At 35.8% G+C, this 16,808-nt stretch overlaps 3 protein-coding genes across 3 annotated transcripts; all 3 read left to right on the forward strand.

Moving 5' to 3' along the window:
• Positions 1–1,280: 1,280 nt before the first annotated feature.
• LOC114173090 (protein TPX2-like) lies at positions 1,281–7,762 on the forward strand. The gene is made up of 18 exons (XM_028057313.2): positions 1,281–1,822; positions 1,912–2,046; positions 2,356–2,448; positions 2,755–2,896; positions 3,235–3,343; positions 3,751–3,801; positions 4,086–4,183; positions 4,274–4,349; positions 4,431–4,493; positions 4,778–4,864; positions 5,129–5,187; positions 5,278–5,356; positions 6,577–6,642; positions 6,736–6,798; positions 6,982–7,059; positions 7,155–7,199; positions 7,327–7,415; positions 7,494–7,762. The coding sequence occupies exons 1-18, from the start codon at positions 1,636–1,638 to the stop codon at positions 7,510–7,512; spliced, it is 1,539 nt and encodes a 512-aa protein (XP_027913114.1). The 5' UTR covers positions 1,281–1,635; the 3' UTR covers positions 7,513–7,762.
• Positions 7,763–9,769: 2,007 nt separating this feature from the next.
• On the forward strand, positions 9,770–12,034 carry LOC114168991 (subtilisin-like protease). Its single transcript, XM_028053999.2, has one exon. The coding sequence runs from the start codon at positions 9,794–9,796 to the stop codon at positions 12,032–12,034; it is 2,241 nt and encodes a 746-aa protein (XP_027909800.1). The 5' UTR covers positions 9,770–9,793.
• A 1,887-nt stretch (positions 12,035–13,921) lies between these two features.
• LOC114174636 (subtilisin-like protease 3) lies at positions 13,922–16,192 on the forward strand. Its single transcript, XM_028059464.2, has one exon. The coding sequence runs from the start codon at positions 13,931–13,933 to the stop codon at positions 16,190–16,192; it is 2,262 nt and encodes a 753-aa protein (XP_027915265.1). The 5' UTR covers positions 13,922–13,930.
• Positions 16,193–16,808: the final 616 nt, after the last annotated feature.

The raw sequence follows: 16,808 nt of genomic DNA on the forward strand, positions 1-16,808 counted from the left end.
ATTCATTTTTTTTTTATTTTGATCTAATTAAATCCAAGACATTGTTTTTTATACTTAAGATATCATCAAGAAATGACTTAATTCATTAAAACATAAAGTAACTAAATAAACATATAAAAATTATAAAATTGAAGACAGTGTAAATTACAATTTAACCTAAATAAACTTAAATATACTTATATAAACCTGATTAAAATCATTTTAAATTTATTAATAATAAAATCAATTCAATTTAGGAAAAAGTATAGCAATTTTATCATAAATACATCATCTATTTCTAATTTTCCATACCAAATTATGTTGCATTTAAAGTATAAAAGCATTAACAATAATTAAACTAAAGAAATAACTATTTGTTCTGTTTCATAACAGTCTATATTATATACATTATCTCCCTCTACCAAGCTCTTTTTTATCTTCTTTACTATCTTACTGAATCAATGTTGTTCCAAAAGCTGCTAACTTCACTCTGAATTTCTGCATCTCTGATTTCATCACAATATACAAAGATTATGCGTATCTTCAAAAGAATAAAAAATCCAAGGGAAGTTTCCAAGGACAAGTTTCCAAGAACAAGTTAATAATGGATAAGGATGAGTTTTTTTTTTTGCCCTTGTGTACAAAAATATCCAAATTCGTCTGCTACTACTCACCATTAGATATTAACAAATTTATGAGAAAAAATATATTTTCCCTCGACTTCTTGATTATTTAATTATTGGCTTGCAGCTCCACTGTTATACACGTGTTTGTGTAGAGTTTGGAAGTAAAGTACCAACTTAAATATGCTCTCAGTTTTTAGAAACATGTAATTTTTTATTTTGATTTTTATTTATTTATATTTTTTAAAATCTTGATCAAATTCAAATGTTTACCACTAAAAAAATTGATAGAAAACAACAAAATCTTTCGACTTAAAAGTGAAATATTCTGAATTAATTTTTCAAATCTTGTAATGTAAAGTGATAATTCCTCGATTCCGCCAAGGATAGCTTGGTAAAAGAAGAAATAGGGATTGTAAAAATCAAACAGGAGGTGCGACTATCAATCGCTACCTTTTCTTTGGATTGCATCTGTTACCCGGCCCAGCCCAGCCCAAGAAGGAAGAAATAGAGCCGTTAGGGAGAATTTGATTACAAAAGGTGAAGGAGGGGGCGCCGAAATTGCAGAGTCTGAGTAGTGTGACCACACATGACGCAGCCCAAAGCACCCCTTCCCTTCAAATTGTAGGCCAAGGGTGAATCCGTCCAAACACAGTGTCCCACACAATTCAAATTTTGGATCGTTGGTCGTTACTCACTTACCTCACGCGGGTCCCACACTAACCAGACAAACAAGATTACAAAACCGATGTTTCCCATTTCTATTTTACACTTATCCTAATTATCAATTAATTAAAATAATAATATAATACTATTTCTCTTTCTATCCCCTGTGGCTGTGGTGTAATTACGAAACCTCAACACTCAACTGAAAACACTTCGAGAGTGGCACTGCCAAATTTTCTTTCAGTTCGCGAGTTTGAACGCACACAAAATATTTATTTACATTAAATATAATATACATTATAATAATGATGATGGATGGCGGTGCGATTTGACATTTGAACCAAAACCTATCTCAGCGAGGAAGAAGATGATGATGATGGAGGAGGAGGAAGACATGGAGATAGAAGAGCCACTGATGTTTGTTGCTCATGAGATTGATTTGGATTATGAGTTCGACGCAGTTCGATTCTTCGATTTCAGTGTGCAAGAAACTCCTGATCAAGCTCTCCAAGCTCAACAATGGTTTCAATCCGCCGTCAGCTACCCTCCTTCCCGTCCGTTTAACCCTCTCTTTCTTCCTTTCTTTCATACCTCTTCATAAATGTCCGTTGTTTGCTTTTAATCACTCTTTTTTTTATTTCAGCTTTTGTGGCGAAGCTAGTGGTAAGAGAGGACGAATCAGAGGGTCTGGAATGCGCAACCACCGTTCACGGTGCCAAGCCTAATAATGTTCCGTCGGGGATTGGATTTTTGCGCTCCGTTTTTCACTATGACGGTGGTAGGCAATCTACTTCCCTTATTCTATTAACTTCACTCTCGTGCCGCTGAACACAGTCTGGATTATTGTGCGCATTTGTCACTTCCGTATTTAACTTTATGCTCATTTTAATCCTGATTTTTCAAAACGACATTCACTTTGATCCAATCCTTTTTACGCAAAAGATTAGGGATTAATGTGAGAATTTTGTAAAGGACTATGATGAACTACACTTTCAATGTCAGGAATAGAAGGAGAGTTGACTCCAATTTTGTACTAATAAATATTTTAGAAGGAGAGCTCACTGATGTATTTTTTTCTACACTCCAGGTTCAAAAGGAGGAGATGAGAGCGGGAACATCTCTGCCTTGCTGAGTGGAGTTCCACGGGATGTTAACGGGAACCTGTTACAAGTAACTCCAGGTAACCAATCTTATGGATGGCGTGGTGATAGATTTGCTGAGTAAGGAAAGACAGTTTTTAAAAAAAATAAAAATTGCTAAGCATCAACTGATTAGTTGCACCACTTTAAAATTTGGCTTCATGAAAAATAAAGTTCTTTAAACCCAATCCGTATCGGAGACAAACATGGAGCCATTAGATTCTTCTTCTATTATTTAGGACATTATGTTTTTTTGGATTTTTCTTTAAGTTTTTTTCCCCTTACTCTCTATCTCGAACTGTTTTTTTCCACCCCTTTGAGCTTGACATCCAATTATATCGTTCCAGGACTGACCTTTAGTAGCAAGACAATCAATGGCAATTTGAGTTCAAAAGTTAAATCTGCTGCCATGAAGGGTTCAACACTAATGAAACCTACTGCTAGTCAGTTGGCTAAGCAAAATCGGCCCCATCAAATTGTTAGCTCAAGGTGATCGTTGGAGAAAATTGCCCCTTTCTCAACATTCAAGGCGTGAATTATTAGTAAAATTCAAACAGTCAACACTATTTGATTAGTTGGAAAGCTCCTTTTTTAAATGAATTATATCACTGCATTTTGCCATGAGATATATTTTTGTTCAAACATGGTGCTTTTATTTAAATGCTTTCTTGCTTGGATGGTCACTCTGTCCATATGAAGCCAAGCATGCCGGAGTATTACTGCATTTAGTCCCTACTTACTCTCAAGTTCTGTGATGTTTTATGGTACAAAATAAACTGCTTTTCCTTATATTATCTATAACTCAACTATTCCTTTGTCCTCCTCAGGTTTCAGAAAGTACAAGATGGCAACAAAAAAATGAATTCGTCTACGTCTTTTGGCATAGAGTGTCAAGCCGCCAAACGACAGAAATTAGAAGGTGGCAGCTTGCACAAGGTCTGTAAATTTGACTTATCTACTTCTGCCTGTAATTATCTTATAGCTGAAGTGGCAACTGTTACTTATGTCTCTGCTTATGTTTGGATATAAGCCAGAAATTGAACTTTTAGTGCTGTAAAATTTTGTTTCGGCTCTCAATGAGTTGCTGATGATACATTTGTGGTTAAAATTGTTTTCCTTCTTATGTATCAGAAATGCTTTAAGAAAGTTACAAGAACTTAGTATCTTTTTGTGGTGAACAATTACATCATAGATTATTAGAATTAATTTTGGCTCCATGTTTACTGGGTAGCATGGAAGTACTTGAAACCATGAACCGAGAATTTAAATGTGTCTTTGCCAGCATTCCATTTACTTTTGACAGGGCAGTTGAAATTGCTTACTGTGTCTTTTTATGATAATAGGTTGGTGATGTGAAGCAGCACGTTAATTTTGTCCACAAGGCACCTAAGAAGGTAAGGACTGTGATGCAGACTGCTTGCGTAGATTGTACATGTCAAATATTATTGATTTGTATGATGCTCATATTTTGTCCCATGTATTTTTTGTTGTTATTCATTATTGCTTTCCCTATTTGATTTTTTCTCGTAAACAAAGAACAAAAATCCATCCTCATTGTTTTTCAAATTTGAATAGCTAAAGTAGTTGTTAAATTCCTCATAGCAAAGGGGATCATATTTAATTAGGGATTGAAAATAGGTCACATGATGGTGCTCTATCAATCTGCATATTATTGCAGGTTGCCAGTGTTGATCAAAATTATGGACATTCCAAGCTGAAGATTACAATTCCTAGAGAGCCTGACTTAGAAACAGCTCACAGAGCACAAAGGATTAGGTTTGTTATTCTAGTGTAGTAAAATCTTTGTGAAGATCATTTTCTCCCCTCACATAATTGAACTCAATTTATTACACATGTGCTTTCCAGACCTAAAAATGCTGCAGAGGCAGAAGTTGTGACAGTGGCAGCCCCCAGATTCAAAGCCCGGCCATTAAACAGAAAAGTTAGTACTTGCTGTGTTTAGGTTCATTTTTCTTGTAACCTTTTACATCATTTTCCCTAACTAGTTATGCTCATAATCTAGATTCTAAATGCTCCTTCGTTACCATTTTCCAAGAGGAGCACACCACGATTGCCTGAATTTCAAGTAAGCTCTTGACACTTCCTTTCATACTTCATCCAGTTTCATTACCATTTCATCATGTAGAGGATGCAAAGAGACACATAAGTTGAAACTGTGTGTTTCAAGCACAACATGGAATTGATATTTATTTAGTGAATATAATAAACACAAAGATTCAGTTTTCCTAATTATTATACACACTCACACTAAATACAATAATACAGTAAGTGGAAAAGAATCGAACCAATTATTTACCAGAGACAGCATTGTTTATCTTGTTCATGTTCTTTTTATCTCTTGCTTCTCAGGAATTTCATCTCAAGACACAGGAGAGGGCCATGCAGCATACATCTGCGTCTTCGTCATCTTCACTTCATTGCAATGATTCAAATAAGGTTAATTTAGCTCCCACGATTTTAAATAGTAATATTAATGTCTCTTCACATAATTGTATTATTTGATTAGGCCAATCTCATTCATTTTCCTTGTACCTGATATGCAAATTACATTGGTTATGAAATTTCTAAAGCTTCAATTGCTTGTGATTTTTACCTGGATTTTCTTGCTTTAGTTTTTTGTGACAAAATATAGATATGTCAAAAAATTGTTTCAAGATGGAGGAGAATAGTATCTGGGAAATTGAACTTTACTGGTTGCAGGATTTGGACAAATCTACAACTGTTTCTGCTCAAGAAAATAGAATCGGGGATTTGAGAAGGTACTGTGATTATAAATGCAGAATTAACATTCTAACTCAATAAATCATGTAACAATGGTCTAACTTCAAAGTACTCCCTTTTGCACACAGGCCATCTGCCATGGGTGCTCCAAAGCATGATGGGTTGGACTTTGCACATAGTTTTAAAGCTCGGCCTCTTAATAAGAAGGTAACCAGATATTAGCAATGTATTTGGTATGAATATACCTGGACTGTGGTCCTACAGAGAAATGAAACAATAAACTTTAAATTATATTCCTGTTGTTGTATAAGATTTTCAAATTTCTTACTTTTAACCAAGCATATATCTTTAATTAAAATAGTTCATACAATTTTTTATCACTTTAAGAGATATATATAAGTCAATTGCATAACGAATTGTTTTTTTTTAAAGTAAAATATGTGTATATCTATCATTCATGTAAATACAATTTCAGTCCAAGTTATATTTCCAGTCAAACTAATTCTTGGTGTAAAACAAACAGGCCCTTGGTCGTCAAAGTAATTTAATTTCATGAAGAAAAGCAGTTATTTTGAAAATAAGAACTTTGTTAGCATCATTATATTATATAATATACTTGCCATCTGTATCTAGACTAAAAAATGTTGATTTAGTGTCTGTCTCGATTTTCTTAGAACTTAAAAGCTAAATTAACTTTAAAAATAGTAACTGGAAATGTAAGTTAAAGATTTTGGTATTTCTGTAACTATTTAAGCTTAAAAGATAATATTTCAAGTTGAAATAAAGAAGGAAAAGAAGTCAGAAGCCAAAGCTCCCTTTTAAAACTTCTCTTCATTAAAAAGAGAATTGCTTTTTTATAAGTTTCATATCTTAAAATTCTGTTTGGCAAAACTTCTCCTTTTAAGAAGAAACAAAACCAATCCAAGTTATAGCGAGGCTCTACCACCGTAGTGGGTGGTCCGGTTGACATTTATGATACGTTTGTTGGCTAGTTTTACTTATGAATTGTATCTTAAAATTGCTGCTTTGTATACAAGTTCTCAGACTCTTATTTTCATTTTCCCTTCTTATTCTTTTTTTTGTGAATTCAGAAAATATTTATTTTCTTCACCCAGTCTTAGGATTAACATAAAGTTATTTTTTTAACATTTTGTCTACCTGTGAAACTCAAGTTATTGTACTTAATCTCAAACTCAAAATAAATAATGTAAATAAAAGTATGATAACTTTTGCTTATAAAACCTTCTTTTGCTTATGATTTTTCTGTATTTGAAATAGTTTGATCTGTGAAAGATGGGGGAATTCACATGAATTTGTATTAAAATAGTTCATTTTCATTCTCTTACCTGCATCAAGTATGTTCTACCTTTCTTTCCACTATTATTTGTTTGATCTGCTGTGTTACCAACGGTAAATTGTCCGTGCAGATTCTTTCAAGTAAAGGAGATATTGGTGTTTTCCGGAACAGAAAGCAGGAAACCACTGTGCCAATGGTGAGTTGGTTTGCTTGTTTTTTCACCCTTTAATAATAACGGTAGTATGGTTGAAGAACTTGTCTATATCACATCTTGCTTCAATTTATACAGGAATTTAACTTCCATACGGAAAAGAGGATTCAGCATAATCCACCAATTGAACTCTTTAGCAAGGTGAATTAACGCTAATCTCTTTATTGCTCCTTTTAATTTTTTTTTGTTTTACTGCAATTTCTTTTGATTTACTCCTGCGCTATTTTGCATGAAGGGTTCTTCACTTAATCCTGCACTTAAACTTTTTGATTCAAGTCTAATTCCATTTATTCTCATTCATTTTCTATTTTAAAATGTTAACAGATGTCCCTAACATCAGAAGTCCACTCAAATAATGGATCTCACTTGAAACTGCCTCGGCATTCAAAAGTGTTTAGAGAGGTTTTCCTTCTATAATTTTGAATTGAATATGACGATCATAAATTGTTTTTTATTTGTCTTGATATCATACTGAGTTGTTCCTTTCTGGGTGTAAGGATTCAAAAGAAAATATAGGGAGTTCTTTTCAAGGGAATGCAAAGGTAATAATAGCTCTGCATGAAAACATTTAACCCTTGATTTTCATTCATATCCATTTTTGCTTCTTCTCCTTCAACTTCGAATGCTTTTCATGTTAAATATTAACCTTTGCTGACACAATTGTTGTAGGAAACGCCTTTCATATTTGGAGGAAAGCAAATTCACAGTAGGAGAGAAGGCTGCGACCCTGAAGCTGGTACTCTATTTACTGCGAGGAGGTATGCATAATTGCTGCTGCTGCTGCTGTTTATGTTCGGTATTGGCTATATTATCCACTTTCTGCTGAAATGGTGCAGGAGCTTGGGTATTCGATGACGGCAATATAAACATTGGTCAATGTGCAAGATAGCTGGGAAAATATGTCTACTGAGTTGAACTTCGATTACGACATAGCTGAATCTAACAGGCACCTAACAACTTCTCTCAGATTTATTCAAGTACACAGAATCTTAGAAAATTACTGTTAGGACAGAAGTTAGCATACTAAATTCTGCATCACTTGTATCTTGTAAAACTTCCTCTAGATCACAATCCGTTAATAAAATCGTTAACAGGTATTACTACATAGCTGAATCTAACATGCGCCAACAACTTTCTCAGATTTTATTTTTCAGTACACAGGATCTTAAAAAATTTGCTGTTTGGACAGAAGTTAGCATACTAAATTATGCATGACTTGTATCTTTCTAAGCCCAATAAAGTGATAAATTAATGAAATATTATACTTGAACTGATTATATCATTGATCAGCCAGCTAAAGATATATTACTTAGCTCCGAATTATCAAATCTAAACATTTGAACCGATATTCAAATTGTGAGAGTAGTGATGGAGATGGTTGTTTGCCAGGGCACTGAAGTGAAGCCAAACATTTAGTTTTGTTTATTTATTTTGAAAAAGAGTTCGGGTTAAGATATGCAGAAGCTTAACTACATCCCGTGAGTGAAAATCTTTTTGATTTTGTAACTTTGGATTCCGGAATCAGGGAATCGACCTCACAAGTCAGATGCAGAGAGGTGCTTTTTGTAATGTTTTTGCACAATACCTTCTTTGTAACAGATACTTTGGATTGGATGTAGAGAAAAACTTTGAACACTGGTATCTTGACACGAGTTACATTCATTTGATACAGCTTTTTTTCATGAAAGAGTGAAAAATAAGATCAGTGTCAAAATAATATTTTCCAAGAACTTTTGACAGAATGCAGGAGTATGTGCATATATTATTTTGTCTTTTGCCAAAACAACACGTTGTATACTGGACATACAAGAATGAATTAACTTATTCTTGACTATCATCTTTTTACATAAATAATACGAAAATCATATTTTTACTCGTGTGAATACTCCATATGTATATTACTTTTGGTTTGATTTTGTGCCATGTCAAGAAGGTTTTTTAAGTGTTAATATATTAGTAGTACTTATTTGAAGTAAAATATTAATACGTCTTCCAAAAGAAGATGAGTGATACTTTGACATCTCCTTTTAAACTTTTATCACCGTCTACCCATTTTTTATAATAATTTTTATTTAACAATTTAATTTAATATCCTAATTTAATGTTTTATTATTAATCACATTTATCAAAATGGTTGTATTTACGAAAATTATTGAGACTCAAATAATCAATCATGAACTCAATACCTTGACACTCAAAATTACTTTACAATTGCAATTTTTGAATTGAAAAAGAAAAATGTTAGTACTTTCTCTTCACTGTCAATCTATTACCATATACATATATAATCTAACTACTAAAGAATGTTCTCTGAAGTAGTTGCCAATTGTTAAGATATAAATTTTCTCTTTCACATGACAATTGATTGAAGTATTTAATTTAGCACCAACTTTAATTTTCTAATTTTTTTTTTCATTTATAAAATATAAACTCAAACCTTCAAATTATCTTACCTAATTCCATTCGTACAAATTGTCATCTAGCTTGATACAGATAACATCGGCTGATTAATTTTCAAAGGTGTATAGTATTTGAAACATTAAGAACTAAAAAAAAGTGAGATGAAGAGAATTTTTTTATAGTATAAAATTTATGCAGAAAAGAAAGAGTCACTACAAATAATTATAGACAAATATTGTATATATAAATATGTAAATTGTCTTTTTGCGTGCAACTGATGAGAAGAAGAGAAGCATATGATATAGAACACAGCTGTCGGTAGAGTGTAGTCTCCGCCAATTAATTATCACACAAGAGTTAGAGCGAACATTACCATGTTACTTCCTTATTTTAAGCATTCATTTTCTTCATACTTGCACACAATAAACCGTCTTAGGCCAGCAAATTATTGTAAGAAATTACACCTTCTACCAGTATTTTTCTTTTCTCATACAAAACACTGTACAAAATACAAAAGAGAGGAGAGAAAGCTGAGATAAAAATAACTAACATGACAGACAAAGCTAAAAAATAACGTTAATTAATTATACTGCAGGCCATTTCCTTCCTTGTTTGCTGAGTATAGTAAAACATTGACCAATTTGTGTTCCACTGCATGTATATATATACATGCATGGTATTAAGCCAATTTCAACCCAAGTAATTAACATTTCTCCAGAAAATTAAGTTCCCAACGATGGAGAAAAGCATGTACGTGATGGAGCTTGTGTTTCTTCTCGGTCTCATTTTCATGCTTGGCACCAATGCAACTTCATTTGCCGAAGACCATGGCAACAAGTTGCAAACTTACATTGTTCACGTGAAAAGGCCTGAAAGTAGACCTACTCTTGAATCAGAAGAGTTGCATAACTGGTACCACTCCTTCCTTCCACAAACCTCCAACAAGGATCGAATGGTTTTCTCTTACCGCAATGTGGCCTCTGGATTTGCCGTGAAGTTAACCCCAGAAGAAGCCAAGGCTCTTCTAGAGAAAGATGAGATTGTGTCAGCTCGTCCTGAAAGGACACTTTCTCTGCACACAACACACACTCCATCGTTCTTGGGGCTGCGACAAGGAGGAGGATTGTGGAATAGTTCCAACCTTGGCCAAGGCGTCATAATTGGAATCATAGACACAGGTATATACCCTTTCCACCCATCTTTCAGCGATGAAGGGATGCCACCTCCACCATCCAAATGGAACGGGCACTGTGAATTCACAGGGCAAAGAACCTGCAACAATAAACTCATCGGTGCAAGGAACTTGCTCAAAACCGCTGCTGAAGAACCTCCTTTTGAAAACTTCTTCCACGGAACTCACACTTCTGCGGAAGCTGCTGGAAGATTTGTAGAGAATGCTAGTGTTTTTGGCAACGCTCAGGGAACTGCTGCTGGCATGGCGCCTAATGCTCACTTGGCTATGTACAAAGTGTGCAATGATCAAGTAGGGTGCACTGAAAGTGCCATCTTAGCCGCAATGGACATAGCCATTGATGATGGTGTTGACGTTCTTTCTCTTTCCCTTGGATTAGGCTCTCTTCCGTTCTTTGAAGACCCTATTGCCCTTGGTGCATTTGCGGCTATTCAGAACGGAGTTTTTGTTAGTTGCTCAGCCGCAAACGCTGGCCCTGACTACGGCACTCTCTCTAACGAAGCCCCGTGGATCCTCACCGTTGGTGCAAGCACTATTGACAGAAAGATAGCAGCAGTGGCAGTACTTGGAAATGGTGCAGAATATGAAGGGGAATCTTTGTTCCAACCCCAAGACTTTTCCCCTACACTGTTGCCACTTGTGTATCCTGGTGCAGATGGAAACATCAACTCCAGCTTCTGTTTCCCTGATTCCTTAGACAACGTTGATGTGGAGGGAAAAGTGGTGGTGTGCGACATAGGTGGAGGATTTTCAAGTCTAGCCAAAGGACAAGTAGTTCTGAAAGCTGGTGGCGCTGCCATGATTCTCGCCAACCCAGAAACTCTTGGCTTCAGTACTTTCGCTGTTGCTCATGTTTTGCCTGCAGTGGAAGTTAGTTACCTTGCTGGGTTGGCCATAAAGTCTTACATAAACTCAACTACCTCACCAAATGCAACAATCTCGTTCGAAGGAACCGTGATTGGTGATGCACTTGCTCCCGCAGTTGTTTCATTTTCTTCAAGGGGTCCAAGCCGGGCTAGCCCTGGGATTCTGAAACCTGACATTGTCGGACCAGGAGTGAACATTTTAGCTGCATGGGCTCTCTCTGTAGACAACAAATTCCCACCATACAATATTGTTTCAGGAACATCAATGTCTTGTCCTCACCTCAGTGGTATTGCTGCATTGCTCAAAAGTGCACACCCTGATTGGTCCCCTGCGGCTATAAAATCAGCAATTATGACCACTGCCAACACGGTCAACCTCGGAGGAAAACCCATATTGGACCAGAGGCTTCTTCCTGCTGACATATTTGCCACTGGTGCAGGCCATGTTAACCCTAACAAAGCGAATGATCCGGGGCTTGTTTATGATATTCAGCCAGATGATTACATTCCCTATTTGTGTGGTTTGGGTTATGATGATAGAGAAGTTGGAATTGTTGTGCAAAAGAGAGTGAGATGCTCCGATGTAACAGTGATACCAGAAGCACAACTGAACTACCCTTCGTTTTCTATTGTGTTGGGTTCTACGACACAGGACTACACCAGAACATTGACCAACGTTGGACCTGCAGAGGCAACTTACATAGTGGATCTTGAAGTGCCTCTGGCGACTGGGATGAGCGTGAACCCTAGTCAGATAACATTCACGGAGGTGAACCAGAAGGTTACATTCTCTGTGGAGTTTATCCCAGAGGAGAAGGAAAACAGGGGCAACCAAAGTTTTTCTCAGGGTTCTCTCAGCTGGATCAGAGTGTCTGACAAATACACTGTTAGAATCCCCATATCGGTTATTTTCGAGTGATGGATAGTTGCATGCATGCATGCATGAGGGTGAGATGATGATGCTCAAGAAATAAAGAAGGGATGAAATGTCTAAGAAGGTTAATTTGAAGGGTTGGTCCTGTAATACTGTGTTAAGTCCCTAGTAGTAGAATAGTTCATTTAATTCATTAAATAATCTGTTGTGTTCAGATTGTCTCTGATGGCTGAAATGCACCACTTGTCATTTATTTTTTAATGGAATTGTTTTCTAATCAAATATAGTGTTGTCTTCATCTTCTGCAGGCTGCAGTTCATAAAGTGTGTTGGAATATGATATTACTGGAAAATAATGTTTTAATAATTTTCTCTTGTGTCCTATTCTAAGTGGTTTTATTTTATGTCTTTACATTTACTTAATTTTTTATATCTCAAAAACATTTAGAAGATACACCTAAAAAATTATCAAAATTTAATTCCTAAAATATCATTGTCTTGTTTATTATTATTGGGCCTAAAATCACTTTAGTCCTAAACCTCTTTTGTCATATTTTGATCCGTCAAAATATGGGTTGGGTTGACCCGTCTTACAATTTAATATTGAGTTCAATGGTTCGGTCTGTTCTGCGGACTCATAGGTGTGAATTTTTTTTTGAGTAAAATAATTTTTTTATTTTTTATAATAATTGATATTTATTTTTTATTAAAATAATTTTAATTAGTTTAGCTAATAAAAACAAGAAAAATAACAAAAAAATTATAATTAAAAGAAGATTATAATTAAAGTAATTAGGCCCAAATGGGAAGAGGAGTCTTAGGGATGGATATATAAAAAAGGGAGGTGCACATAGAAAAAGATAGCTACCGATGAAAAGTATATTTATTATACATTTGTTGACTAGTTTGAATTAGAGAATAAGATAAGTATGTTCCATGGAGAAGTTGAATGTTGGTTACTTGATATATGTGTTATGGGAATGCATTAGTTATATTGTTAGTTGAAATTGTATTATATAAATCCTTGTAAGGTTACAATAAACTCTTGTATTAAGTGGAACCTAGTTTCTACATTAATAAATATTTTCTGTGAAATGAACTTTTGAAAAGAGTGTGAACGTGATAATATAATAACTATACGCGCGGTATTGCATGCTTCAGAATAATTCGTTTTAGCCTAAATTTAAGAGAATGAGAATATGCATAAATCTCAATAAAATATTAAGAAGGGTGTGCTTAGGAAACTTAACGTGAATTTGAATATGGTTGTTGGACTTTGCATTTAAAGGAGGAACCGCTCATTGTTAGTAACACAATCTAATGTTAATGTTAAAGTTGTTAGGAATTTAAGTGAGTTTAAGTTTTATATGGACTAAAAATATAAAATAAAACACTATATAAGAATAAAAACTCATAAACTAATTTTCTTAAAATTTTGGATTGAAAGGAATGTTAATACCTTATTTAGTTAGAATCATGACTCATTAGTTTTGTATTTATTAGAAATTATTCGATATATAAAATTTAATATTTCATAATATAAAAAAAAATAGATGTATTATTATAAAACAAAATATTTGATCATAATCAAATAAAATAAATAATATCTACATCAATATAGAAAAAAAAAAAAAAAAAGCATACATTTGGCACCAGATATTGGATAGCGGGCATCACCATGCATCTACCTGAATTTACGTGATAATAATTTGTTACCTTGTTAAGTTCTAACCAGCTAGCCTCTGCTTGCATATATAATTTGGTATATATAGTAGCCGATCTGAAAAAACCTTGGTTTAGTCGAGGACAGCATAACCTTAAATTTTAATATTCCCCGTACTATAGGCCTCGTTAACAACTATGATTTCCACAGTATATATAACAACATGTAGTTCCCAGTTCTACCAACACCATAATAACCAACCAAGTATTCTCCACTAATATGGAACTTGCATTGCCTTTTGCTCTTATTTTTGCGCTACTTACTGTATGTCCAACAACTTCAGCACACCAAAATCCAGATTTTGCCAAAGCAATAAAACAACATTATCTTCCAACTCAAGAAATCGATGTTCCAAACAGCTTGCTGACTTACATTGTTCGCGTTGAAAAGCCTGATGAGGGTGGTGACTTGTATGCTTGGTACCGTTCGCTTCTTCCATCCAGTTTCGAATCTGACCAGAACCAGCGCCGCATTACTTTCTTATACCGCAACGTGATGAATGGATTCGCAGTGGAATTGACCCCAGAAGAAGCCCAAGCTCTTCAAGACAAGGAGGAGGTTGTGTCAGTGCGTCCTGAAAGGACCTTTCCGTTGCACACAACTCACACTCCAACGTTCTTGGGGTTGCAACAAGGACTGGGATTATGGCGCAATTCCAATTTTGGCAAGGGCATCATAATTGGACTTCTGGACACAGGTATAACCCCTGATCACCCTTCTTTCTCCGATGAAGGAATGCCACTTCCACCGGCAAAATGGAATGGCCTCTGTGAATTCACGGGACGGAGGACCTGCAACAACAAGCTCATCGGTGCGAGAAATTTTGTGAAGAACTCAAACTCAACCCTTCCACTGGATGGTTTTGGACATGGGACCCACACGGCAAGCACAGCCGCCGGAAGGTTTGTGCAGGGTGGTAATGTCTTCGGCAATGCCAATGGTACAGCGGTGGGTATGGCACCTGATGCACACTTAGCAATGTACAAGGTATGTGGCCGCTCAGGTTGTCTTGAAAGTGCAATACTGGCTGGAATGGACACTGCCATTGAAGATGGTGTGGATGTACTTTCTCTCTCCCTTGGAGGACCCTCTTTTCCTTTCTTTGACGATCCAATTGCACTCGGTGCATTCAGTGCAGTTCAGAAGGGAATTTTCGTTAGTTGTTCAGCCGGTAACTCTGGTCCTGATTATACCAGTTTATCTAATGAGGCTCCATGGATTCTCACCGTTGGTGCAAGCACCATTGACAGAAGAATATTAGCAACAGCGAAACTCGGCAACGGGCAAGTGTTCAGCGGGGAATCCATTTTCCAACCACACAACTTCAATCCAACGTTACTACCACTTGTGTATGCAGGTGCAAATGGAAACTCTTCTTCGGCCATTTGTGCTCCTGGATCCTTGGAGAACGTGGATGTGACGGGGAAGGTAGTGTTGTGCGAGGTTGGTGGATTGGTTAGAAGTGTAGACAAAGGACAAGAGGTTAAGAACGGTGGTGGAGTAGCCATGATCCTCATGAACTCAGAAATTGAAGGCTACAATCCCCTTGCCGAGATTCACGTTCTTCCTGCTACACAAGTAAGCTACCATGCTGGGTTAGCCATCAAAAGTTACATAAACTCAACTTCAACGCCAACAGCGACAATCTTGTTCGGAGGAACCGTTATTGGGAGTCTCTTTGCACCTGCAGTTACTTTCTTTTCCTCAAGGGGTCCAAGTTCTGCGAGCCCGGGAATTCTGAAGCCTGACATCATTGGTCCAGGACAGAACATTCTAGCTGCATGGCCCGTGTCTTTGGACAACAACGTGCCTTCGTTCAACATCATTTCTGGCACATCGATGTCTTGTCCTCATCTTGCTGGCATTGCTGCTTTGCTTAAAAACTCTCATCCAGATTGGTCTCCTGCTGCAATAAAATCAGCGATCATGACGAGTGCTAATACAGTGAACCTTGGAGGGAAATCCATATTGGACCAAAGGCTTCTACCTGCTGATGTTTTTGCCACCGGAGCTGGACATGTTAACCCCTTGAAGGCCAATGATCCCGGGCTTGTTTATGATATTCAACCGAATGATTACATTCCTTATTTGTGTGGCTTGAATTACACTGACAAAGAAGTTGGACTGATTTTGAACCAAAATGTGGACTGCTCCGAGGTGAAAACCATACCGGAAGCTCAACTCAATTATCCCTCGTTTTCGATTTGGTTGGGATCAACTCCACAGTTCTACACCAGAACACTCACGAATGTTGGAGCCACCAATGTAACCTACTTTTCGGAAATGGACCCACCTGTGGGAGTAGGCATAAGCATAAGCCCTGCTGAGATAACATTCACAGAGGTGAATCAGAAGGCTACATACACTGTTGGATTTATTCCTGGTGGAGACACAAAGAATCTCACGTTTTCACAAGGCTCTATCAGGTGGGTATCTGGCAAATACTCTGTTAGCATCCCTGTAGCTGCTGTTTTCGTGTGAAAATTTGGAGAAGTTAGAGTATCATATGGTTTTGTATTTAAGGAATAAAGATTGGAACTTGAACTCTCCAAAGATGCAGTGTTGCTGTGCAATGACATCAGAGAGCTATTTCAGTTCTCAACTAACTCTCTTAATAATATGAAGTTATTAGTTTTAAATGGTCTTATATACGTTGATATATATATTCTCTTTTTAGTTGAACCAATCAGTTCTTATTCTGTTGAACCAAAGTTTAAAGAGCTATTAACAAAGTGTTTTTAACAATGTTTTGAGAAACTTTCCTAGGTAAAAAAATATCATTTTATTACTTTATTATAATTAAAAAATAAAAAATTAATTTACTTTAATTTCATTTTTAGAAATTTTGTTAAGTTTGTGAAAAGTTTTTTTGTCAAAAGTTAATTTTTCAAGTTTAAAAGGTGTAATTTTGTGAAAGGCAAATGAGTTTGGTATTACACCAGCACACTTAGGTGGAATCAATGAAGTCTATATATGTACCTTCTTTAGCTGCCAAGATTCACTTATTAAGGCTTTATGATGAAATTGATATAGTATAATGAGAACTGCTTAAACTAAAATAAAACATCGTGATAACACCATTATATTAATTATTTAA

The sequence above is a fragment of the Vigna unguiculata genome, chromosome 2 (genome assembly GCF_037176805.1).
Source record: "Vigna unguiculata cultivar grain cowpea cultivar isolate G323 ecotype 2 chromosome 2, ASM3717680v1, whole genome shotgun sequence".
Taxonomy (NCBI): Eukaryota; Viridiplantae; Streptophyta; class Magnoliopsida; order Fabales; family Fabaceae; genus Vigna; species Vigna unguiculata.

Excerpts from the sequence above, each read along its gene's own strand:
- LOC114173090 (XM_028057313.2), top strand. The coding sequence starts at position 1,636 with ATGATGATGATGGAGGAGGAGGAAGACATGGAGATAGAAGAGCCACTG. Across the intron at positions 5,357-6,576 it reads CTCGGCCTCTTAATAAGAAG|ATTCTTTCAAGTAAAGGAGA; the intron begins GTAACCAGATAT and ends TTGTCCGTGCAG. Across the intron at positions 6,643-6,735 it reads AGGAAACCACTGTGCCAATG|GAATTTAACTTCCATACGGA; the intron begins GTGAGTTGGTTT and ends CAATTTATACAG.
- LOC114168991 (XM_028053999.2), top strand. The coding sequence starts at position 9,794 with ATGGAGAAAAGCATGTACGTGATGGAGCTTGTGTTTCTTCTCGGTCTC.
- LOC114174636 (XM_028059464.2), top strand. The coding sequence starts at position 13,931 with ATGGAACTTGCATTGCCTTTTGCTCTTATTTTTGCGCTACTTACTGTA.